Genomic DNA, 27,500 nt, shown 5'->3' on the forward strand with positions numbered 1-27,500 from the left:
AATGAAATAATAATAATAATAATAATAATAATAATAATAATAATAATAATAATAATAATAATAATAATAATAATAATAATAATAATACAAGAAAGAAATACATTAAAAGAAAAATTTAGGTAACGAGATAAAAAGTTAGAATGATAATACGGCTACACCTAAACAGTTACTACTGATAATAATAGTTATTTTTTTTATATATTTTAACAGTGTTATAGTTTATATTTTATATTCCTATATTTTATTTCCATACATTTATAAATTGTTTTGGTAACACGAAGGGCGAACTGAAGAACGATTACTGATTGACCTTGAAATGCTTATAACTGACTGACTTCGAAGTCCGAGTGACTGATTGACCTTGAAAAATTCGTGACTGGCTGACCTTGAAGACCTCAGGACTGACTCACCTTTAAAACCTCGTGACTGTATGACCTTGAAATCCTCACAACTGACTGACTTTGAAGTCTTAGTTACTTGGGTGACCTTGAATTCCTCATGACTTGAGTGACCTTGAATTCCTCATGACTTTAGTTACATTGAAATCCTCAGGACTGAATGACCTTGAAAACCTGAGGAATGACTGACCTTGAAATCCCCATGACTTTAGTGACCTTGCTATCCTCAGGACTGAATGACCTTGAAATCGTCATAACTGACTTACCTTGAAATCTTCGAAAAACTCTCCGGATATTTCCTCCGTCTCCTTAGACGCTGCCAGATGAACGATGGGCTGGGCCCCTTGCCAAGGTGTCTGGGAATTTGGATATAAAGTGAGCACGTCAGAAAAGTAAAGGTTGCTGATAATCTCCGAATTTCAAACAAAGTAGAGTTTTTTTATTTTTATTTTTTTTTTTTAGAGTACGTAAACAATGAATTGTTTTGAACTCTTGACGTAAAATGCAGAGGTTGCTGTAATTTTGGGTAAAATGGGCCTATTAGGGAAAGTGTCACTGATTATCTCCCAATTTAAATAGATTAGAAATTTTTATCAACAAGTAGACAAATATAATCAATTACTTTGAAACGTGACATAAGTGCAAAGGCCACAACGTTATCAATATTTGCGTAATTGTGCAATCACTGTAACAGTTACCTTAGGGTATTGTAATCTAAATTTATTAATTGATAATTCACTTAAAATTGTCATTCTTTGTCTGCTATATCTTACTGACGTATAATCATCATTCTTTACCAAATTTATTTTACTAAGTTATGATCACTATTCCTCTCATTTTGGCATTCTTTATCCTTTCCCCTTCAATTCTGGATCAATTTGGGGCACTGTAGGCTACCTGTCTCAGCTCTTTTTTATTATAAAAATACATAGTGTATACTCACCCTCCCTATGAATGGTAGGAGCATTCGCTGTAGCGTACTCATGAAAAACCCAGCAGTCTTTTCGAACATCTCCGTCGATACTAAGCCTGGGCAGAATGCATTGACAACCACTCCTGCAAAAGAGCAGCAATACAATATGTCATTATATATATATATATATATAATATATATATATATAGTTATATATAGATATATATATATATATACACACACGTACATATGGACTAAGATATCTGAACTGAGTAAAACCTATATAAGTATATATATATATATATATATATATATATATATATAATATATAGATATATATATATTATATATATAATATATTTATACTTATGATAGGTGTTTTACTCAGTTAAGATATCTTAATCTACTCAAATGTTCGTTTTCATAAATGTGCATTTATTTTTAAACATTTGTTTCTGTTTGTTTAAGTTTAGTTTTTATCCTTGTCTTATATTATCAGTAATAACTATTTATTTTGTATTTGCTAAATAGTTTTTTTCTTGAACCGTGATCGTTTTTGCATTTAGAGTAATTTTTCCTTAAATCGTCCAAAAAAAGGGTTTTTATAAATGAATTATTCCTCTCCTCTATCCATACTCTGCTTGCAAAAGCATGTGCAAACTCTTTTGCATATTGCTGCATGAATATTTAACCTGCATTCACTGTTCAGATGATTGCACGAGTTTTTGTCGCATACTTCAAATTTGGATGATAGGATTTACGTCGATTGCACTATTTCTGTTTCAGTACATGTATTGAAACTTACCTGGGATTAATCAATGGACAAAAACATCAACATCAATAACAGCCTCTGTCCAGGTATACTCTGATTCCACCCCCAGGTCTATAAATAAAAAATCGAACGCAATCCATTTAGTTTTTTTTTTTTTTTTTTTTTTTGTGCAGGACTGACGTGTGATTTTTGCAACTGTTTAATTGTCCTTGGATTTTGGGCAGGTCCTGACCTCTGACTCTTTCGGAGTATGGTCCACAATGAGTTGGCATTTTCGAAATTGTGGATTGAATTGAATTTCGAATTTTATAAGTGAAATTGTTTTAATGAGTGAGTGAGTGAATGAGTGAGAAAGTGAGAAGTAGTGTGAGAGAGTAAGAAAGTATGAGTGGGGAAGGTAGAGAGAGTGAGAAAGTGAGAGTGTGTAGGAAAGACATAGAAATTAAATTGTTTTAATGAACTAAATTTCTACTTGGTGTGATATGATTAAAGCAAAAGATAAACAGGCATAAAAATAAGACATAAACCAACGCGCCACACAACACACAGCGGCAATAACAACGGGGTGTGGTGGTGGGGGGGGGGGAGGAACAACAACACTAAGCAAGAAGCAACACAAGAAACGGCAGAACTAAAACGTCTGCTTTGTTTAGACACAAAGAAAACAAGACACACAACACACACGTGCACAACAGCAGCAACAACAGAGAGTAGGGGTGGGGTGGAGAACAACACCAAAAAGGAGATAGCACCAAAGAGAGGGAAACAACACAAGAAGGAACACAATTAAAGCCTAAGATAAGCAAGCAAAAAATAAAAACAAAACTACCTACGACACACAGCATTCATACAGAAGCAGCAACAAGTGGGTGGGGGGGTGGGGCGGGGGGTGAACAACACCAAGAGTAAACCAACACCAAACATCAACGCTAAGAACACAAGAAACAACAAAATCACAACGTTTGCATCCTTTGAAAAATAACCAAAAACAAAAAGATAAGCAAACAAAAACATAAGTCACACCACACAGTAGCAGACAGGGGGAACAGAATCAATAACGAAACAACAACAAGACCAAGCTAGAAACAACTCCAGGAAGGGAAGAAACAACGGCCAACTGCACTGCCACATCGACTACACCGCTGACGGGCAGGTAAAAAGTTTTCGGGGCGCCTTTTCTGCTCCCCAACCTGTATCTCGGGTGATTTCTGCTAAGTGCCGTGTGAAGAGGATGTTGCAGGCCTTCGATTGGCAGTATGACAGCAGTGGAGTGAATTCGGCCCTCTCGAAGTTCAGGTCCTGCCCAGAGAGGAGAGAGAGAGAGAGAGAGAGAGAGAGAGAGAGAAATGAGAGTATGTGATAGTGAGAGGATGGGGGAGGATGTGAGAGAGAGAGAGAGAGAGAGAGAGAGAGAGAGAGAGAGAAATGAGAGTATGTGATAGTGAGAGGATGGGGGAGAGAGAGAGAGAGAGAGAGAGAGAGAGAGAGTATGTGATAGTGAGAGGATGGAGGAGGATGAGAGAGAGAGAGAGAGAGAGAGAGAGAGAGAGAGAGAGAGAGAGAAATGAGAGTATGTGATAGTGAGAGGGTGGGGGAGGATGTGAGTAAGAGGGTGAGTGAATGAGTGAGTGAATGAATGAGTGAAGAAAAGAGTGAGAGAGTAATAAAGTTGGGGAGGAGGTGAGTAACAGGGTGAGTGAGTGAGGATAAGAAGGTGAGTGGGGTAGTGAGAGAGAGAGGGAGAAAGTGAGAGAGAGTGAGTGAGTGAGAGGGTGAGTGTAACAGAGTGTTAGAAAGTGAGTGAGAGATGTGAGGAGAGAGAGAGAGAGAGAGAGAGAGAGAGAGAGAGAGAGATAAGGTGAAAACGTGAGATATTTTCATAAGGTTACCAAGGAAATGATTTGCATCCCCTGGTTGGGAAATGTGTCTGGGAATCTGAACATTAAAAAAAAATTATTCCAGGAGATTCCTGTTATTTTGGAATATACATTTTCAACAAAATTGAAGTTCTTGTTAAGTATAAGCAAAATTATAGGAGTTATTTTACACGGAAGAAGTTGAAGTCTATTCTTCCATGGTGTGTATATATATATATATATATATATATATATATATATATATATATATATATATATATATATATATGTATATATAATATATCTTATATATATATATATATGTGTGTGTGTGTGTGTGTGTGTGTGTGTGTGTGTGTGTGTGTGTATGTATATCACACGCACACACCAACAAACAAACAAATACCGAAACCTAATCGAAGACATCGCTCCCTTAAAGTAAACTGCTCTACATTAGACTGGGACAAACATTTTCAACCCTTTCATAATGTATCACAAACAAAGACATGAAAGAAACGTTCGCCCATCAAACGTTTCTCATTTTTTTTTTTTTTTTTTTTTTTAGTGTACTTACCTTTGGGTCTATTTTCTTGCAGAGACGATGTAGCCCTGAAGCCGTCACGACGATTCTACTACGTTTGCCCATCATCAGAGCTCCTGCGATGGAGAAGCGGGTCGGTCGGAGATTCGTGTGTGAGTACAAAGATACTTTAGTCTTTATGATTGTTACTCTGGACTGATAGGAGACACTCCAGTCTTTATGAGTGTTACTCGGGGTTAATAGGTGATTCCTCAGTCTTTATGTTACTTGGGATTAATAGGAGATACTTGGGTCTTTATGAGTGTTACTTGGCAGTCATAGGAGATGCTTCAGTCTTAATGATTGTGTTTGGGATCAATAGGGGATACTTCAGTTCTCTATGATTTGTTACTCGGGATTTATAGGAGATATTTCAGTCTTTATGGCCGTTAATTGGGATTAAAACCGGGATACTTCAGTTTTTATGAGTGTTACTTGGGATTCATAGGAGATACTTCCGTCTTTATGAGTGTTACTTGGGATCAATAGGAGATACTTCAGTTCTCTATGATTTGTTACTCGGGATTTATAGGAGATTTTTCAGTCTTTATGGCCGTTAATTGGGATTAATAGGAGGCACTCCAGTCTTTATGGTTGTTACTTGGGATTAGTAGGAGACTTCAATCCTTATGATTGTTACTTGGGATAAATGGGAGATACTTTCGTCTTTTTAAAATGTAGGATTTGTGAAAGGAAAGAGGTGACGTCTGTGGATAGAGCCCAATCATTGGAAGATTTGACAACATTGAATTATGAATATTACTATCAGCTTATTTACATAATTGCTTTATTCAAACTTCGTCAAGCTAAGTTCAATTTGTAACAGTTAGTGAATATTACCATCACGTAATATTCTCAATTGCCTTATGCTAAGTTCGTCAAACTGATAATTTTTTTTAATATCAAGTGAAAATTACCATCCGTTGATATGCGCAATTGCTGTATGCAAGGTTACTCAAGGTGAGACCATTTTAAGTACTGTTAATTTTGAGTGAATTACAAATGATGAATGACAAATTCACAGCATTAAACTTGCTAAAGTATAGAAATACCGTCATATTTATTTAATATAACGCAAAATAAATATTACCATCAGCCGATATGCGCAGTAGTTTTATACAAACTTGGTGAAATTGGGAATACCGTATTTTTTTGAGAGAAGTCCAAACGAGTTAATTCAACATTTACGGCCTCAAAATCGCTACTCTTACTATAATGGGAGTTATGTCTGTCCGTCCGTCTGTCATTCAATCGCGGCCAAACGGCTGGTCCGATGGGCATGAAACTTGGCAGGGTTACAGTGGAGACCCCTAAGATGGTTTATAATGAGGTTTCATCCTACCCCTCCCCACCCTAATTGACTAGTGTATAGTCTTTAAGACTTTAAAAACGAGCCTCCGGTATAATGGAGGACAGTAATATTGATCCAAATGGTTAACCTACCCAGCAGTAAGTTGGCCAGCAGAAAGTGGCCAAAGTGATTCGTGGCCATGACCGTTTCCAGACATTCGGAGGTTATGTGCCTTCTCTGCGTTCCGTAGATCCCCGCGTTCAGAATCAGAACGTCCAGGCTGGAATTAAAGAGGAATTGTGAATATTTTCGTAATGTTTCTTTTTTCGTGAATTTTATTAAGGTCAAATTCTTTTGATAATACTTGTATTTTTGTCATGTTTGTTGAAATTTGTTTTGATGTCAACGTTGAATTCATGAAATGATTTTGTGTAGTGTTTCTTTTTTACAAATGCGGTTTATCAATGTCGAGTTCTTGTGATTTTTTAAAAATATTTCTTTCCCTCAAAAATGCGTCTTATATCGATGTCAAATTCTTGAAATAATATTTGTAATTTAAAAAAACCTTCTCGAGTTTCTTTATTTTTTAATGTCTGATATCAACTTCAAATTCTTGTTATATATTTTGTAATGTTTCTTACACACACACACAGACACACACAGACACACACACACACACACACACACACACACACACACACATATATATATATATATATATATATATATATATATATATATATATATATCAACTTCGAATCCTCGTGATAATTTTTATAAACGCCTAACTCTTGTAATAGTTATTGTAATAATTTTGTAATATTTCTTTTTTTAAGTGTACTTTTATGTTAATGTCGATTTCAGGGGAAAGAGGAAGATTATAGAAATAAATACATTTTAGTTAACAGGGTAGAATATAAAAGTAAATACATTTTAGGGAGTTTATAGTAGTAAATACATTTTATGCAACAGGGAAGATTATGAAAATATATGCATTTTAGTTAACAGGTAAGAATATAGGAGGAAATACACTTTAGGCCACAGGTAAGACTATAGAAATAAATACATTTCAGTTAACAGGAAAGATTATAGAAGTAAATATATTTTAGGTTACAGAGAACATTATAGAAGTAAATGCATTAGACAACAGGGATGAATATAGAAATAAATACATTTTAGTTAATTGCGAAGAATATAGAAGTAAATACTTCTTAAGTTACAGAGAAGCTTATAGAAAGAAATACGTTTTAGGTAACAGGGGCAAATGTAGAAGGGAATGCACTTCAGGTAATAATATAGAAGACAATACATTTTATGAAACAGGTAAGAACATACTCTCAACAGTCCATACATTTTAGGGGAGACCTTATATACCCTGAATGGGACCCATATATCTTGTATGTGCAATATTGGGCTTTAATATTTCAAATGATGAATGGAAGAGCAATTATATATATATATATATATATATATATATATATATATATATATATATATTATATATATATATATTTTATATATATATATATATATATATATATATATATATATATATATATATATTCAGTTATTATTCCTAGGGAATACCTTACACCCAAGGGGAATCCATAACGATACTTGCTTCGTACACCCCCGGCAGGATTCGACCCATTATATACCTTGGCTAAAGAAAAACGTGTAATTTATGTATGTTTGTGATTATGCATGGATGTCTGTTATACCTGTGAGTTTTGCTTAACGTCACGTCTTTCCCGACTGACATCAAAATCTGATATATATATATATATAATATATATATATATATATATTATATATATTATATATATACCTAAGGAAAGTGAAACAATAGACTACCACTGCGAGGCCTTTCGACTTCTCGTCCTTTACTAGAGAAATCGAAAGGCCTCGCAGCGGTAGTCCATTGTTCACTTTCCTTTGTGGATTTTGTCCTTATATTTGTCCTTATTCATATATTCGTCACGTTCCATATAATCGTACTTCAGTTATACATATAATATAATATATATATATATATATATATATATATATATATATATATATATATATATATATATATATATAGTAGACTCTACTGCGCTCACGATTCAGGAACTTGTCGGCAAATCTCCTGACGGAGACTATGGGGGGGGGGGAGGAGGTGTCCAACTCCATCACCAGGATGTCCTCGTTCCCGGTCATCGATCGCAGGTCATCTTCAGCGTCCAGGATAAGACGAAGGCGACGGCGGAGGAGTGGAAGAAGAAGAAGAAGAAGAAGATGATGATGATAAAGAATAAAATCACATGATAAATGATGATGATAAACGTTATGGTGACGACACAGAAATCGGGGTGAGATGAGTTCTCAGAGAGAGAGAGAGAGAGAGAGAGACTAGACTGTAAAATTAGTTCTCTAAGGAGAGAGAGAGAGAGAGAGAGAGACTAGACAGTAAAATTGGTTCTCTAAGGAACGCGAGAGAAAGTGAGAGAGACGAGAGATTATACTGTAAAGTTTCTCTAAGGAACGAGAGAGAGAGAGAGAGAGAGAGAGAGAGAGAGAGAGAGAGATCGTGATACATGTAGGCGAAGGAACAGTGAAACGGGGTCACTGTACGATCCGAAAATAACCCGACTGTGAAGAAGTCCATCCTATTTCTAAGATCCGTGACGAAGCGACGCATTATCACTGAATAAAAGAGAGTTTATTCGTGGGTGAATAAACGCTCGATGCGACCATTTTTCCTGTAGCCTCCATGGAGATATACGTCGTTCGTAATTATTCCTTTTTTTTTTTCAATAACCTTCCACGTGAGATGGAGGATGTGATATTTCTATCTTTGCTGCAATGCCAAGAGAGAACACGTGAGTGAGATTCTCTCTCTCTCTCTCTCTCTCTCTCTCTCTCTCTCTCTCTCTCTCTCTCTCTCTCTCAAGCACCTTCCATTTCTCTCTCTCTCTCTCTCTCTCTCTCTCTCTCATTCTATTAAGCACTCTTTCCTTCTCTCTCTCTCTCTCTCTCTCTCTCTCTCTCTCTCTCTCTCTCTCTTTCCATTTTTTTCATTTCTTCCTCTCTCCATCTATCAAATCGTTAAAGGAGTTTACGTGAGCCTGTTTGCGCGCGGGGCGGGCACACACGGCAATTACCACAAGGACAGCAGCAGAGAGGCTCTTATGCCCTTCTTTCCCGCTCCTGATGAGGGACAAATATAGATGGGCTTGAAGGACGTCACTGGAGAAGATAGTGACCCAACGCTGAAGCAGCGAAGAAGAAGGAAGAAAGGAAGACGTAAGGGTGGTGAATTGTGAAGATATCAGTCGGTTCACTGTCTCGCCATCTCACTATCTGCTTCTTGGTTCGCGTGGAAAATGATTTTCTTTGATATTAAGTTGAATAGTGTAGTTTGTGAGTGGCCTCTGTTGACCCAGGAAGGGTTGGGGGTTGGGGGGGAGGAGGGAGAGAGACAGGTAAGGGCAGAGGGCAAGGCGAAATGCTGAACTTAATAATAATAATAATAATAATAATAATAATAATAATAATAATAATAATAATAATAATAATAACAGCTTAACAGGGGCCATTGACTTGAAATTCACTGATCAGAGACGGGTCAAGTGACCTTTTGACCCAGAAGGGGCAGAACGTAAGCTAAACTTAATAATAATAATAATAATAATAATAATAATAATAATAATATAATTCAGAAGAGGTCATTGCAGAGGAAGAAATGCACTTACCTGCAAGAATTCTAGTCTTGGCAATACTTCTACAGGCCAGGATGAGACGGGCTCCTCTCTTGGCCAAGATCTTGGCAGCCTCTCTGCCAATACCTGATGGACGAAGGACAATAAAGAAAAAGGGTGAGGGGTGAGTATGAGGGGTGAATGCTGAGGGATGAGTTGGTAAGGGAGTAAAGGATGAGGGTTTGAGAGGAGGGGGATGGGTGAAGGGTGAGGGGTGAGAGGTGAGGGGTGAGGGGGGGGGTGAGGGGTGATTGGCAGACGAATGAAGATATAATGATGTTTCAATAGAGCTTCACTGAGCGGGGAATGTTATTGATAAGGACGGTTTTGGACATAATAATAATAGTAATAACAATGATAATAATAGCTGTGATGATTATTGGGATGCTTATACCCAGTATGATTCTTTTAAAATAATAATAAGATTAATAATAATAATAATATAATAATAATAATAATAATAATAATAAAAAATAAATGTTTTTATTGTTATTTTCATTATGATCAATTATCCAGTAACATTGTTTTGACAATTACTGTGGTAAAAATAATAATAACAATGAATACATTATTATTATTATTATTATTATTATTATTATTATTATTATTATTATTATTATTATTATTATTAAGCGAAACATGAATTACCACCAAATCTGTAACGGTAAACTAATTTACGAAATCCCATGGCTTGACCAATTAGCAACCGGCTAACCAAACCACGGCCATTGTAACTCGGTCTAATGTGGCAACAGATATTAATACCTGAATGGATCCTGGCCGCCGACGGCTTACCTGAAGAAGCCCCGGTAATGAGGATCGTCTTTCCCGCCAAGGAGGCCTTTGTGTCAGCCTCTCCCGCCCTCTCTCTGTGGACTATGCCGAAGATCCCCAGGGTGGCGAAAACGCTCGTTGCTAACAACAGCAAAGTCAGCCATAGCCACATTGCGCTGACCTTTCCGTGGGGAGAGAGGGGTTAGTAATAATAATAATAATAATAATAATAATAATAATAATAATAATAATAATAGACCGCTGCCTTTGTCCTCACAGAGACTGACGAATATCACGAGAAACTTGATGATATCCTGTCGGACTCCTCCAAATAATAATAATAATAATAATAATAATAATAATAATAATACATTAATAATAGGAAGTAGTCAGTTGGTATTTTGTTGTTTCGTTAAGGGTGTATCACTGTTTCGTAAAGTATTTCCTAAGCTGTATATCGGCTTTATCAAGTATTTTCTAAAATACTTCACTGCTTTATACAGGTATTTTTTAATTTAGATCGCTACTTTGTAAAGTATTTTCTAAGTTGTGTCACTGTGGAATAAAAGTTTCTTCTGGGTTATATCACTGCTTTATAAAGTACTTTTTGAGTTATATTTCCTAACTTATAAAGTATTTTCTAAGTTGCATCACTACTTGATAAAAGTATTTCCTAAGTTATATCACTGTTTCATAAAGTATTTTCTAAGTTATATCACTACTTTAAAAAGTAAAGTATTTTCTAAGTTATATCACTACTTTAAAAAGTAAAGTATTTTCTAAGTTAAATCACTACTTTAAAAAGTAAAGTATTTTCTAAGTTTTATCACGGTTTCATAAAGTATTATCTAAGCTTTAATATAACTTATATAAAGTATTTTCCAAGATATATCACTGATTTATAAAGTATTCTCTAAGTTATATCACTACTTTATAAAGTATTTTCCAAGTTATATCACTGCTTTATAAAGTATTTTCTAAGTTATATAATTGTTTGTAAAGTATTTTCTAAGTTGCAACACTCCTTTATAAAGTATTTCATAAATTATATCACTACTGTATAAAGTATTTTCTAAGTTATATCACTGCTTTATAAAGTATTTTCTAAGTTGCATCATACTTTATAAAATACTTTCTCTGCTCCATAAGATGAGCGTTTCATATTTCCATTTTTACGGAACAACTGTTTAGATATATAACAGCTGTGGTGAATTACGTGTTGGATAATACACCGGGGATACGAAATATTAGTAGGAATGTTTGCTTATATGTATATATATATATATATATATATATATATATATATATATATATATATATATATATATATATATGTATATATATATATATATATATATATATATATATATATATATATATATTTAAAAAAAAATCACAGTAGATGCACGTGACTTCATTAAATAAGCGAATACCACAGCAAAATGGTAGTCAGAAATCCAAGCGCTTTCGTCCTTTACTGAGACATTCCTAGTAAAGACGAAAGCGCTTGGATTTCTGACTATCATTTTCCTAGGGTATTCTCTTTTATATATATATATATATATATATATATATATATATATATATATTATATATATAAGATTATAATATTATACACGAATAAAAAATTAAACACACATTAAACAACCTTATAAATGGGGGCGGGGGGTCGGTGGGTGAGGTACGTTGATTCAATTCTAATTTACAGAACTTGCCTTTTCTTATCGTGTAGCGTTTTCTTTACCACCTCCTCCTCCTCCTCCTCCTCCTTCTACTCCTCCTCTCCTTTCACCGTGATCACCTTCCTAATTTTGAAAAGTATGGCCCTTCATTCTCCTCTGCTTTCACCCCGATCACTTTCAAGGTGAAGGGACAATTCAATATTTGGGGAAAATAAGCAACGAAGATAATGATCACGAACGCATCCGTCAGTTTTTTTTTTTTTTTTGTTTATCCCGTAATAAAACATAAACGCCAACTTTGGCAATGATTACTCCCTCCTCCTCCGCCGCCCTCCCTCACCCGCTCCCCTCGGGGATAAAAAAACCAAGATATTTGTAAAATCGCCACGAAAGTTTTTGGGCTCCGATTTTTATCTCGGAGTCAACTCCGATACACGCGCGCCATTTTTTATCAGCTGACCCAATCACACGAGATAAACAGTTTGCAGTTTTTGTTAATATGTTTTTTTTCCCTCGTCTATCTATTTTTTTATTTTTGTTTTTATTTTTATTTGATTTTTTTTTGTGTTTTGGATATTTCAGCGTACCGGAAAAAAAAGCGAATTAAAAAAGACGCGATTGTGAATGTTAATTGCTGTAACGCAGCGAGGGAAAAGTTACCAGATTTTGCCACATTTTTGTTTTTATTGATTTAAGAAAACATTCAGTCTACGGGGAGGTTTCAAAAGTGCATTAATACGCTCCCTAAATTTTCAATCACATTTTGAATTCACTGAGGTAATAATGTTAAGCAGTTGAATTTTCTGAGTTCTTTCCTTTTTTCCACGAAGTAATTCAAATAAAAACTGTCCGACTATGAAAGCTGTTGTTGACAGTTCTCCGGGTCAGTTGGCAGTGCGTATTGTGACTGGCTATTATGCTTAGAATTTTTACTCTCTCTCTCTCTCTCTCTCTCTCTCTCATAGCTTTTCAATAGCCATTGGCTTACAGTATACGTATTGCTCTCTCTCTCTCTCTCTCTCTCTCTCTCTCTCTCTCTCTCTCTCTCTCTTATACCTTTTCTATAGTCATTGGCTTAAAGTATACGTGTTGCTCTCTCTCTCTCTCTCTCTTCTATACCTTTCTAGATCATGGCCTTAAAAAGATACGTCGTGCTCTTCTCTCTCTCTCTCATAGCTTTTCAATAGCCATTGGCTTACAGTATAAGTATTGCTCTCTCTCTCTCTCTCTCTCTCTCGCTCTCTCTCTCTCTCTCATAGCTTTTCAATAGCCATTGCTTACAGTATAAGTATTGCTCTCTCTCTCTCTCTCTCCTCTCTCTCTCCTCTCTCATAGCTTTTTCAATAGCCATTGGCTTACAGTATAAGTATTGCTCTCTCTCTCTCTCTCTCTCTCATAGCTTTTCAATAGCCATTGGCTTACAGTATAAGTATTGCTCTCTCTCTCTCTCTCTCTCTCTCTCTCTCTCTCGTATAGCCATCTTGCTTGGTGAGACGTACCCGCGTTGAAGTCACAATAATCAACAGATATCACAAGTTTAACATACGACTAGAATTTGAGAAATATCTAGAAGTGTTCGTGAACTATCGGTGATAAGATTAGTGTGAAAAATAGTAGGATAAAGCGTCTTCTAAGTTAGTTTATCAAGTGTAATACTATAAATCAGAACAAGATGGCAGTAAGTTCCAACTGCGGGAAGATGTGGCGTAATTTGGCGTGTTTAGCCAAATTCGCAATACGATGAGGTAGCAGGAAGGGAACTGGCATTTCTCATCTATGAAATCAGCAACAGTCCTACCAAAAAAGGATACAAAAGCTTCATAGATATATTAGAAGGATTTAATCCTTCAAACTGGAACAAATCTAATGAAAACATCTTAAAAATAATTGAAGAAGTTCCAAATAAAATCCAAGTGGTCAAGAGACTCATAAAGAAAATATACATAAACCAACATATTCCGACAAAGAAAATGAATAAGGTGAATCTTGTGAATATCCTAATTGATGCATTAGGAAAAAGAATGCCAAAAGCATGCAAACTGTGTAGGTTTGGTATAGCATAGTCAATCCACAAAACCTAATCAGAAAATGTGCTGCATGCAAACATTCCGACCCATCCACAGTGTGCTGAGGTAATACAAGATTTGAGAAAAGATCACAAGAATTTTTTGTTCAACATGTCTATCATGGATAGACAATGTTATTAAATCAAGATTGAATGTACAAATAGTTGAGGATGAAGAAGAAGGAAGAGGAAGAAGAAGAAGAAAAAGAAGAAGAGGAAAACGGAAGAGAAGTAAACAAAATGAAATGACAGAAAAAATAAGGAAACAAAGAACAAGATAAAAGTATGGATGCAGAGATACTCATTGATACTACATATGAGCAATAAAGCAGCATACCTACGAAGAAATAAATTACGATATGACAACAGAAAAGCAAATCCCGAAGAGGCTCTACCCAGACTATACAATGACGGGAAGAGGAAAAAATAGACAAGAAAGACAAAATCTGCAACCTTTGAAAAGAGGGAATTGCAGATTTGGAGAAAGATGTTACTACAAACATCCTAAGATATGTCAAAACTATGAAATATATGGTAAATGTGCATACTTAGATGGATATGGGGATGATTGCAGAGATCTGCATCAAAAATATGTAAAACCTAAAAGAAGGAAAAGGATGTAAGTTCGACAAAAAATGCAAATATATGCACCCTGTAGCCATGAATCATAATCAAATAAATAACCAACCAAGTAATAAAATCCAAAATAAGAAAGAAACAAATAAAGAGAGAAATCAAGAATATCAGGTGTAAAAGAGAAAAGCAAACCACCAATGAGATATGCAGAGGTGTCAGCAAAAAATTTCAAAGCATCAGCTCCGAAATTCTACTCAAGAGATAATAACTGTATTTATTATGCAAGAGGATATTGCAGAAGGAGAAAATTGCAGATTCAGACACAAAATGAATAATTATGATGAAGGAAGATCAAATATTATGGAAAAGTTGGATTTTTTAATGTCAGAATTTCTGGAAATGAAAAAAAGAACAACATACCAGAACAGTAAAGAGACATGGGAAAATCCTTATTACTACCAGTATTAAATGAAGGAGAAAACACGCAAACCATCATAGTGATGAATGCGCAGGGTTTAGTTACGAGTAACTCAAAAAGAAAAATAGAGTACTTAGAAGAACTAACCCAAAATGAAAAGAAAATAGATATAATGAATATAAGTGAAACCTGGTATTCCCAAGAGACTGGGAATGATGATCAAATAAAAGGGTTCCAAACTTATAGATCAGATAGAAAAAATAGGAATCAAGGGGGAACCGCAATATATGGGAAAGACAAAAAACGGAACAAAAATATATGAGAAATATAGTAACTCAGAATGTGAACTAATAGCGTAGAATTTGAATCTGAAAAATTGATGAACATAGTAATATATAGACCTCCTAATACTAAAGAGTTTGACTTAATAATTGAAAAATTGGATGATATATGTAGAAATCACAAGGACTGACTATTCTCCTATCTGGTGACTTCAACTTTGCCTTTCGTAGAATGGAAAGAACAAATAGGAGATTGTGGTTGTACTTATGCATATAAAAAAGAGAGTAATAGTAGTGCAGAAGATAAGAGGCAATTCGAAAAGCTATTAGATATGCAACTAGAATACAACATTCAACAAATAAATCACCTGCCAACAAGAAAGGAAAATACTTTAGACCTAGTATTTGTGAACGAGATGAATTATGTTAAAGAAATAATAGTTTATAATGCGAGTATTTCAGACCATAATGTCATAGAATTACAAGTTCATTCCAAAGCAAGTGAAAATAGAGATAAGCAAGAAATGAAAAAGTGTGGGTTAAGGATATGGAAAATACAACTTCTACAGTAAAATATAAAATGGTCAGAAATTAATGAAGAATTAAACAAAGATTGGATAACATTTTCGTAAGTGATGACATAAGGGTAAATACGGAGATATTATATATTGGAGAAAATAGTGGAAAAATATATACCGAAGAAGAAAAGTAAACATCATTCATGCCATACAAGAGACAGAAGGATCTTGTTCCAGAAAATCAGAAAGTTGAAAAAAGGTCTTGCAAAAGAAAAAAATGCATGGAAAGTTATAGAACTAAAAGTAAGATAGAAAATGCAGAACAAAAGATTATACAATCAAAGAAAATGAAAAACGGGACTTGGAAGAAAAAAACCCTATTAAATTATCAAGCAAAAACCCCAAACTATTATTATACTCATATGACGAAGAAGATGAATAAAAGAAGAATAGAACAGGCCCTCTGAGAATTGAAGGGAGATTAACGAATGAAAAAAAGGAAATCTGCAACATACTGGCAGAACGATATAAGAGAGAATTCACCCCTAGAATAGATAATGAAGATAATGATATAGAAGTAAGGGATGAAAATAGTGAATATTAGCCGACATAGATATTAATGAAGCTGATATTGTGCAGGCTATTAATGAAATTAAAAATGGAGCTGCTGCAGGGCCTGATGGAATTCCTGCTATTTTGTTAAAGAAAGTAGTTCATTCTATCGCAAAGCCACTTGCAATATTATTAAGACAAAGTGTAGATACAGGCAAGATATATGATGAGCACAAATTAGCATAGATTACCCCTACTTTCAAAAGTGGATCAAGACTAGAGGCAAGTAACTTTTATAGGCCTGTGGAGTCTAACATCACATATTATGAAAGTGTATGAAAGGGTAATGAAGAAAAATATTATGAAACATTTAATAAAAAATAATTTGTTTAATAAAGGCAACATGGTTTCGTACCTGGAAAAAGTACACAAACCCAACTGTTAGTCCACCGTGAGAACATATTCAAAAATATGAAAAGCGGAAATGAAACAGATGTGGTTTATTTAGACTTTGCAAAAGCTTTTGATAAAGTAGACCATAATATATTAGCGAAGAAAATTAGAAAACACAATATCGTGGATAAAGTAGGAAGATGGTTAAAAGAATTTTTACACAACAGAAAACAGATAGTTATTGCAAACGACGAGAAATCGGATGAAGCCAAGGTAATATCCGGTGTGCCGCAAGGTACGGTGTTAGCTGCAATACTGTTTGTTATTATGATTGAAGACATAGACAATAATGTTAAGGATTCGGTAGTGAGTAGTTTCGCAGATGACACAAGAATAAGTAGAGAAATTACTTGTGATGAAGATAGGAACGCTCTACAAAGAGACCTTAACAAAGTATATGATTGGGCAGAGGTAAATAGGATGGTATTTAACTCTGATAAATTGAATCAATAAAATTATGGAGACAGAGAAAGAAAGCTATATGCATATAAGGGACCTAATAATGAGACCATCACAAATAAGGAAGCAGTTAAAGACCTTGGTGTGATGATGATAGGAATGTTATGCAATGATCAAATAGCAACTCTGTTGGCAAAATGTAAAGCAAAAATGGGAATGTTGTTACGGCACTTCAAAACAAGAAAAGCTGAACACATGATTATGCTTTATAAAACATATGTTCGTAGTCCACTGGAATATTGCAATATGATATGGTACCCACACTATCAAAAGGATATTGCACAAATAGAGAGTGTACAAAGGTCCTTTACAGCTAGAATAGAAGAAGTTAAGGACCTAGACTACTGGGAAAGACTACAATTCTTAAAACTTATATAGTAGCCTAAAGGAAAGGAAGAGAACGCTACATGATAATTCAGGCATGGAAACAGATAGAAGGAATAGCAGAAAATATCATGGAACTAAAAATATCAGAAAGAGCAAGCAGAGGTAGATTAATAGTGCCCAAAACTATACCAGGAAAAATAAGGAAAGCACACAGGACATTAATCCACTACGCACCAGCATCGATAATGCAGCGTCTATTCAATGCGTTGCCAGCTCATCTGAGGAATATATCAGGAGTGAGCGTAGATGTGTTTAAGAATAAGCTCGACAAATATCTAAACTGCATCCCAGACCATCCAAGATTGGAAGATGCAAAATATACCGGAAGATGTACTAGCAACTCTCTGGTAGACAGTTAGAGGTGCCTCACACTGAGGGACCTGGGGCAACCCGAACAGATGTAAGGTCTGTAAGGTCTGTAAGGTCATAGCTTTTCAATAGTCATTGGCTTACAGTATACGTATTGCTCTCTCTCTCTCTCTCTCTCTCTCTCTTATACCTTTTCTATAGTCATTGGCTTAAAGTATACGTGTTGCTCTCTCTCTCTCTCTCTCTCTCTCTCTCTCTCTCATAGCTTTTCAGTAGCCATTGGCTTACAGTATACGTATTGCTCTCTCTCTCTCTCTCTCTCTCTCTCTCTCTCTCTCATAGCTTTTCAATAGCCATTGGCTTACAGTATACGTATTGCTCTCTCTCTCTCTCTCTCTCTCTCTCTCTCTCTCTCTCTTCCCCTGAAGCAAATATGTCTCTAATTAAGTCATGGATAAAGGAAAATTTGGATCACCCCTTAAGCGAATGTATTATCTATGGTGGGGCTCAGGACATTCTTGGGGAAAATTATGTATTAGAGATGGTTTTGGATGAAATTGGAGAAATTGTCGCAGAGTTGAAAAGTAAAAATGAACATATCAGCATCAAAATATGTGAGCTTGTTCCAAGTTTGAAATCAGATGATCTTGTTAACAAAATTAATGATTTTAATACTAAGTTGCTTGGCTGGTGTCAAGACAACGGTGTTATTTACATTGGGACCCAGAACTATTTCAGGCTTGGAACGGGAGACATAGATGAAAACTGCTATGATAACAAAGATGGTCTGTCATATGATAATTTAAGTAGAATAGGAGCAGTCAGGTTATTGGATGCAATCGTATCCACATCTCAGGGTAGTATTGTTAGAGAAAACTGGAATGAAACTAAATGGATGGCACACAAACAAAACAGTGGTGGAAAAAGATCTGTAATAGAGAATAATATGGAAATCACAATGTAAGAAACCATAGAAACTTTAGATATGGGGAGTGACCCCAGCCATCCAATGCCATATAAATTGAGAACCGGAAACAATAGGAGAGATCAAGTTGAGACTCATAGTGTTAGGAATAGACAAAAAAACAATAGTTTGAACCATTTTAATCGTTATCCTCCCAGGAATAATTTTCCTGACAATAGACCGACATACGGAAGAGGTTGCTACAACTGTGGTGAATTTAACCACAGACAGTCAAATGATATATGACCATAAACTAAAATGTAATTACTGCCACGAATATGGTCATAAGAGCAAATTATGTAGTATTTTGCAGAAGAACTAGAAAGATGCCAAGATGATAGTGCCGAAGAGTCTAGGTCTACCAATCGCCGTAATTTTATAACTATTATATATATTAATGCACAGTCACTTTTAAGCAATAAACGTGTAGTTGAACATTTATTGGAAAAAGACAATTTTGATATTTTATGTGTGAGTGAAACGTGGCTATATCCTTATATGAATGATGCATATATTAATATTCCCTCTTATCAACTTTATCGAGATGATCATGGCCGAGGAGGTGGAGTTTGCATATATATCAAAGATTATTTAAAGGTAAATGTATAAATAATTGCATTGAAAACAGGAGGGCATTGAAGCTAAATGGTTATCAGTACAACACCGTAAATTACCGTCAATTATTTTAGGTTGTATATATCGTCACACAAAAGCAAATGTTGCATCTTTTAATTATATATCCGATTCTTTTAAACACGTAATTTTACGAAACAAGCCTATTTTTATACTTGGAGATTTTAACGACGACTTGCTCAAAACAGACAACTAAATGAATAAAGTTGTAAATAACCTAAAGTTACACCAACTAATTACAAAACCAACCAGAGTAACTTCAGACTCAGCAACGTTGATAGATTTACTAATTACTAATAATAAGGAAATGGTACTCGATCGGACGTTATTCCAAGCCAGTAGGCGACCACGAAGCTATCATAGTTACCTTAAATTTACGTAACCTAAGAAACAAACCCATTCATAAAACTTTCCGATGTCTTAAGAATTATTCCCAAGCGAGTATCTGTAATTTGGTGATGAAAGAAACACCCACTTTGAATGGTATTTTAAACACAGATAATGTAAGTTCTCAAGTACAAATTTTAACGAATGTTTTAACCAAATGTATTGATAAATGTGCTCCAATAGTAACGAAAGTAATCACCCGCCCCCCTAAACCCTGGATAACTAATAACATCAAACAAAATATAATAATAAGAGATAAATTACAAAACGATATTAAGAAGGATAGGAATAATACAATATTGAGAAATAATTTTAAAGAGAAAAAGAAGGAAGTAAAAATTGAAATGGATAACAGTATGAAACAACACTACAGGAACGAACTTAAAAGTAATAAGAACAACCTACGTACTTCCTGGAAAATAGTGCGTTCAATTCTGCCCAATAATACTAACAAAGAATCTCAAATAGAAATGAAGATTTAACTGACAAGGCAGAGAAATTTAATGAGTATTTTGCGAATGTAGGAAGAAAGACATATGAAAGAACGCAAGAAGAACTGGCCAGGAATAATAGAGAGCGCAAACCGATGAAATTAATACATTCCCAAAACAACCAGTTATATTCATTTAAACCGTCACCTGTTTTCTGCAATACTGTCATTCTAGTCATTAGTTCTCTCATAGAGTCAAATGCGTACGGATCCGATGGCATACCGCTACGTTTTATAAAAGATACTCTATATATAATTTTATTTTACATTAATATAATTATTAATACATCTATCGTAACAAATATCTACCCAGAAACGTGGAAAAATCCCCATGTTGTTCCTTATTTAAAAACGGAGATAGAGACAAAATTTCTAATTACAGGCCAATTTCTTTACTCCCGGTCTTATCTAAAATATTAGAAAAATAGTATCAAATCAGTTAACTGAATACTTAGAAAGTAATCACCTCATTTCTAAGAGTCAACATGGCTTTCGACCAAAACTATCAACGGAAACAGCACTATTAAAAATATCGGATAAAATCTACGATAATATAGACAAGAAGAAAATTTCCCTTTTACTACTTCTCGATCTTTCGAAAGCTTTTGATAGTGTGAACCATGAAATTTTGTTGGGTAAATGTCAGACACTTTATATAGATCCATCCTGGTTCACAGACTATTTACGTAATCGAGTACAATCTGTCAGACTCAAAAATGTTGTCTCAACCCCCAAAAACGTCGGTTTTGGTGTACCTCAAGGCTCAATCCTAGGACCAATTTTATTCAACATCTATGTAAATGACCTGAGAAATTTTTTAAGTGACTGTTTCATTGTTCAGTATACTGATGACACTCAAATAATAATTGATGGCTACATCGATAACTTGGAAGATTTAGTACGCAAAGCTTAGAGATTTTTACTAGAGTGCAAGATGTATTTTCAAATAAATGGCTTATTGTTGAATGAAAGTAAAACGCAATGTATATTCCTAGGCTCCAGGCAATATCTATCCGAAATCAGGGGTAACATCAAAATCAATTTTAATGGGGCCATCATCGAACCTATGGAATCCGTAAAGAATCTTGGAGTGCACTTCGATAAATACATGACATTCGAAAAACATATTGATGAACTGCACAGAAAAGTTATGGGGACACTTATTTATCTCAATAGACTAAAAAATTTATTCGAACCAGAAACCCGCCTAATCGTAGTGCAATCGTTAGTACTAAGTTTAATTCATTACTGCTATATAATATGGATTTCAACAAGCAACGTCCTTATGCAACGAGTACAAAAACTTCAAAATTTTGCGGCTCGGGTGGCCATGGGTACAGTGAGAAAATATGATCATATATCTCCAATTTTACTAGAACTGGGTTGGTTGAAAGTTAAAAACAAGTACTCTTTTGATGTCTGTGTTTTTGTTTTTAAAGTTTTAAAAAATGTTTTCCCGAACTGGCTTTATAATTTTAGAACCGTTGACTCGGTGACAGGGATGACTACAAGACAAGCAAATAATCTAGTGTCCAGTAGAGCCAATAACCGATATAGGATCAAGGGCAATAAATACTAAAGGTCCACAGTTATTGGAATAGTTACCTGGCTCATTGAAAGACGAAGAATCCCTAAGATCTTTTAAAAATAAACTAAGAAAACATCTTTTAAACAATAATTAATCTTCGTAGATAAGTTTTATAGGAAACAACCGTACCTGACATTAGCCACGTCGCACGTCAATAACCGCTTTTTAAGACTGGAGTAATTTTACTAATTATTGCTCTAGGAACAATATTTTATAACCAAAATTACAATTTTCCTAATTCAAGTTTTATATATATATATATATATATATATATATATATTATGTATGTGTGTATATTGTTTTAGTATACTATGATTTTATTGTTTTAATAGCTTTAATGTACGCTTTCTAACCTTGGTTGATGACCTGATGTAAATAGAAAACCCAATGTATTATTGGAATAAAGGTTATTATTATTATTATTATTATATTATTATTATTATTACTCTCTCTCTCTCTCTCTCTCTCTCTCTCTCTCTCTCTCTCTCTCTCTCATACCTTTTCTAGAGTCATTGGCTTAAAGTATACGTGTTGCTCTCTCTCTCTCTCTCTCTCTCTCGCAAAGCCACTTGCAATATTATTAAGACAAAGTGTAGATACAGGCAAGATTTATGATGAGCACAAATTAGCATATATTACCCCTACTTTCAAAAGTGGATCAAGACTAGAGGCAAGTAATTATAGGCCTGTGAGTCTAACATCACATATTATGAAAGTGTATGAAAGGGCAACGAAGAAAAATATTATGAAACACTTAATAAAAAATAATTTGTTTAATATAGGACAACATGGTTTTGTACCCGGAAAAAGTACACAAACCCAACTGTTAGTCCACCGTGAGAACATATACAAAAATATGAAAAGCGGAAATGAAACAGATGTGGTTTATCTAGACTTTGCAAAAGCTTTTGACAAGGTAGATCATAATTAATATTAGCGAAGAAAATTAGAAAACATATATAGTGGATTAAAGTAGGAAGATGGTTAAAAGAATTTTTACACAACAGAAAACAGATAGTTATTGCAAACGATGAGAAATCGGATGAAGCTAAGGTAATATCCGGTGTGCCACAAGGTACGGTGTTAGCTACATTAATGTTTGTTATTATGATTGCAGACATAGGCAGTAATATTAAGGACTCGGTAGTGAGTAGTTTCGCCGATGATACAAGAATAAGTAGAGAAATTACTTGTGATGAAGATAGGAACGCGCTACAAAGAGACCTTAACAAAGTATATGATTGGGCAGAGGTAAATAGGATGGTATTTAACTCTGATAAATTTGAATCAATAAATTATGAAGACAGAGAAGGAAAGGTATATGCATATAGGGGACCTAATAACGAGACAATCACAAATAAGGAAGCAGCTAAAGACCTTGGTGTGATGTTGAATAGGAACATGTTATGCAATGATCAAATAGCAATTCTATTGGCAAAATATAAAGCAAAAATGGGAGTGTTGTTACAGCACTTCAAAACAAGAAAAGCTGAACACATGATTATGCTCTATAAAACATATGTTCGTAGTCCACTTGAATAATGCAATATGATATGGTACCTACACTATCAAAAGGATATTGCACAAATAGAGAGTGTACAAAGTCCTTTACAGCTAGAATAGAAGAAGTTAAGGACTTTGACTATTGGGAAAGACTACAATCCTTAAAATTATATAGTCTAGAAAGGAGAAGAGAACGCTACATGATAATTCAGGCATGGAAACTGATAGAAGGAATTGCCGAAAACATCATGGAGCTAAAAATATCAGAAAGAGCAAGCAGAGGTAGATTAATATTGCCCAAAACTATACCAGGAAAAATAAGGAAAGCACACAGGACATTAATCCACTACGCACCAGCATCGACAATGCAGCGTCTATTGTGTTTAAAGATAAGCTCGACAAATATCTAAGCTGCATCCCAGACCATCCAAGATTGGAAGATGCAAAATATACCGGAAGATGCACTAGCAACTCTCTGGTAGACATTAAAGGTGCCTCACACTGAGGGACCTGGGGCAACCCGAACAAGATGTAAAGTCTGTAAGGTCTCTCTCTCTCTCTCACTCATACCTTTTCAATAGCCATTGGCTTACAGTATACGCCTCTCTCTCTCTCTCTCTCTCTCTCTCTCTCTCTCTCTCTCTCTCTCATACCTTTTCGATAGCCATTGGCTTACAGTATACGCCTCTCTCTCTCTCTCTCTCTCTCTCTCTCTCTCTCTCTCTCTCTCTCTCATACCTTTTCGATAGCCATTGGCTTACGTATACTCCTCTCTCTCTCTCTCTCTCTCTCTCTCTCTCTCTCGTTTTCTATAGCCAAGCTTACAATAGACATGTTTCTCACTCTCTCTCTCTCTCTCTCTCTCTCTCTCTCTCTCTCTCTCCTCTCTCTCTCAATCCACAGCCTAAGGCATATATCAGCCTTGTATAAGCGGTATGAAGTGTTTACAGACTTAACTGTAATTGTAATTAACTATAACAGTTACTAAAACAATACACCAGCTATATCTTTATAGTTATAAATGGTATTTACGCTCCAAAGCTCAGTTACTGCTCTCCTCTCTCTCTCTCTCTCTTTATATATATATATATATATATATATATATAATATATTATATTATTATATTATATATGATATAAATATGTTGTAGTCATACATAACTATCATATATATTATATATATGTCTATATATATTCGTATATAAATAATATATATGCATATACGTATATTTTATGTTATATTGTATGTGTATGTGTGCGTGCAATTGTGTGCATATGCAGATAGGCACAGCAGCAGCTCGACAAACACACACACACACACACACACACATCCTTCTGTAATTTTCGCCCTTTGTAATATCTATTGTATTTCGAAACCGGCAGCAATTGTGGCGTGCGGATCGGGACGCGTGAATGCCAAACGAGATCATCGTATTACATAAACAAAACAATTGCTTAATAGCATTAGTTATTATATTTCGCTGTATTGACGGTTGCTGTATCATGAAATCCACCCAAACTCTACTGCGTGATTATATTGTTCCGTTATTTAATCGTCGACTGTTTTTGTTTGGCCGCGTCAGGAAGGCAGGCAGGTAGGTAGGAAGGTAGGTAAGCAAGCGTGAGAGCGACTCTGAAAAGTCGACTTTCCGACCACTGCCATAATGAACTGTTTTGCGCGCTCGGAAGAGTTTCCTGAACGCGTCCTTTGTCTTTCGAATCTTCAGGATTGAAATTATGAAATGGAGAGAGAGAGAGGAGAGAGAGAGAGAGAGAGAGAGAGAGGGTTAATACGATAAGACAGATATTCAATGAGAGAGAGAGAGTCACAGATATTCAGTGAAAGAGAGAGAGAGAGAGATTATTACAATATTAACAGTTATTTCATTTGTGAGAGAGAGAGAGAGAGAGAGAGAGAGAGAGAGAGAGAGTTAATACGATAATGACATATATTCAGTGAAAGAGAGAGAGAGAGATTATTACAATATTAACAGTTATTTCATTTGTGAGAGAGAGAGAGAGAGAGAGAGAGAGAGAGAGAGAGAGAGAGAGAGAGAGAGAGTTAATACGATAATGACATATATTCAGTGAAAGAGAGAGAGAGAGAGATTATTACAATATTAACAGTTATTCCATGTGTTTGAGAGAGAGGGAGAGAGAGGGACAGACAGACAGACAGACAGAGAGGTTATTACAATATTAACAGTTATTCCTTGTGTTTGAGAGAGAGAGAGAGAGAGAGAGTAATACGGTAATGACTGATATTCAGTGAAAGAGAGAGGGAGGAAGTGGGAGAGGGAGAGGGAAAGGGAGAGGGAGGGTTAATACGATGATGCCAGATATTCAGCGAGAGAGAGAGAGAGAGAGAGAGAGAGAGAGAGAGAGAGAGAGAGACTGCAAACCCAGTGATCCAAACACCCTCATTAAACCGAGCAATTAGTCCAGCTTATGTCTCCTGCCTTCCCTTCTCTCTGCGCTAAGTTTATTGTAATTTTCCGTTAACACTTACTAAGTAGACGTGATCTAAGTTAACGAAGCTTAATCCAAGAGATAACTTAGCGTCATTAACATCTTAACTAAGATAAAGTAATTTATGTAATAGGGGTTGGCGGGGTAGGGGGGGGGGCGGCTGATTGCGTGCCCCATTTAGGCCAGGTAATGAAGGGGGCCCTGTGTGTCCAGGTAACGTCATTACGCAGGTCGTAGGGTATTAGGAAGCACAGTCCTTAATTAAATAAGCACCTCTTTCTGTGTTTTTGCCTTCAGGCGGACGTTTCTGTGTGATATCTGCAACTAATAACTCTTGATATTCTAAAACATGTCACCATCACGTCAGCAACATGTCTGATACGCATCAGGGACAGGTTGAAAACAAGTCAGTAACTTCTTCGATACACATCACAAAGATATTGAAAACATATCAGAAAGTTGTCTGATATGGATCTCAAACAGGTCGGAAACAAGTCAGCAACTTGTCCGATACACTTCACAAACAGGTTGAAAACAAGTCAGCAACTTGTTTGTTACACATCACGATACTCATCATGAACAGATTTAAAACTAGTCAGCAACTTATCCGTTATGCATCACGAACTGGTTGAAAACAAGTCAGCAACCTGTCCGATAAACATCAAAAGCAGGTCGAAAACAAGCCAGCAACTTTCCCGATACAGAAAAAATTGGTCGAAAACAAGTCAGCAACGTGTTCGATACACATCACGAACAGGTCGAAAACAAATCAGCAATTTGTCCTCTACACATTATGAACAGGTCGAAAACAAATCAGCAACTTGTCTGTTACACATCAAGAACACGTTGGATAGACGTATGAGCACTGGTCAGATCAGCTACCAGCAAGTCGTTGACTTGTATTCCACCTGTTTGTGATATGTTTCTAACAAGTTGCTAACTTCCTTACGACATGCATAGTGTCGTGTGAACGTACCTTAAGTAATAATGTTGGCGATACAAGTCAGATATTCAGTAAGGGTTCATATTGCTTGCCCCTATGTAAATGTTAATTTAATTTTGATTTCGTTTGAAGGGCTGGTTTGTGCTTGCATGTAGACGCTCTTTCATAAATACATAAATATATTGTATTCGTAAATAGATACATTGTATTCCTAAAAACATGAGTATATTTTATTTCTAAAAACATAAATACATTATATTCATAAATACATAAATACATTGTATCCCTAAAAACATAAATACATAGATACATTGTATTCATAAATACATAGATACACTGGAATCTTACAAACAAATATATTTTATTAATAAATCCATAAATGCATTATATTCATAATAAATATTCATAAGCACATAAATACATTGTATTCACAAATACATTAATCTGTATACAGGATTACACTCAGATATACCTAATACTCAAACTGATTTTGCTATATA

At 35.1% G+C, this 27,500-nt stretch overlaps 1 protein-coding gene across 1 annotated transcript in view; it reads right to left on the reverse strand.

Annotated features, from left to right (window-relative positions):
* Positions 1–618: 618 nt before the first annotated feature.
* The window catches only part of LOC135195981 (retinol dehydrogenase 12-like), a 34,047-nt gene continuing 7,165 nt past the window's right edge, over positions 619–27,500 (reverse strand). Inside the window, exons 2-9 of the mRNA XM_064222482.1 lie at positions 10,346–10,505; positions 9,545–9,637; positions 7,903–8,023; positions 5,963–6,090; positions 4,514–4,596; positions 3,274–3,382; positions 1,342–1,454; positions 619–754 (exon numbers count right to left, since the gene is read on the reverse strand). Coding sequence (XP_064078552.1) covers positions 650–754; positions 1,342–1,454; positions 3,274–3,382; positions 4,514–4,596; positions 5,963–6,090; positions 7,903–8,023; positions 9,545–9,637; positions 10,346–10,496 — 903 coding nt within the window. The 5' untranslated portion in view covers positions 10,497–10,505 and the 3' untranslated portion in view covers positions 619–649. The remainder of the gene's footprint in view (positions 755–1,341; positions 1,455–3,273; positions 3,383–4,513; positions 4,597–5,962; positions 6,091–7,902; positions 8,024–9,544; positions 9,638–10,345; positions 10,506–27,500) is intronic.

Source organism: Macrobrachium nipponense, chromosome 17, assembly GCF_015104395.2.
Source record: "Macrobrachium nipponense isolate FS-2020 chromosome 17, ASM1510439v2, whole genome shotgun sequence".
Classification (NCBI taxonomy): domain Eukaryota; kingdom Metazoa; phylum Arthropoda; class Malacostraca; order Decapoda; family Palaemonidae; genus Macrobrachium; species Macrobrachium nipponense.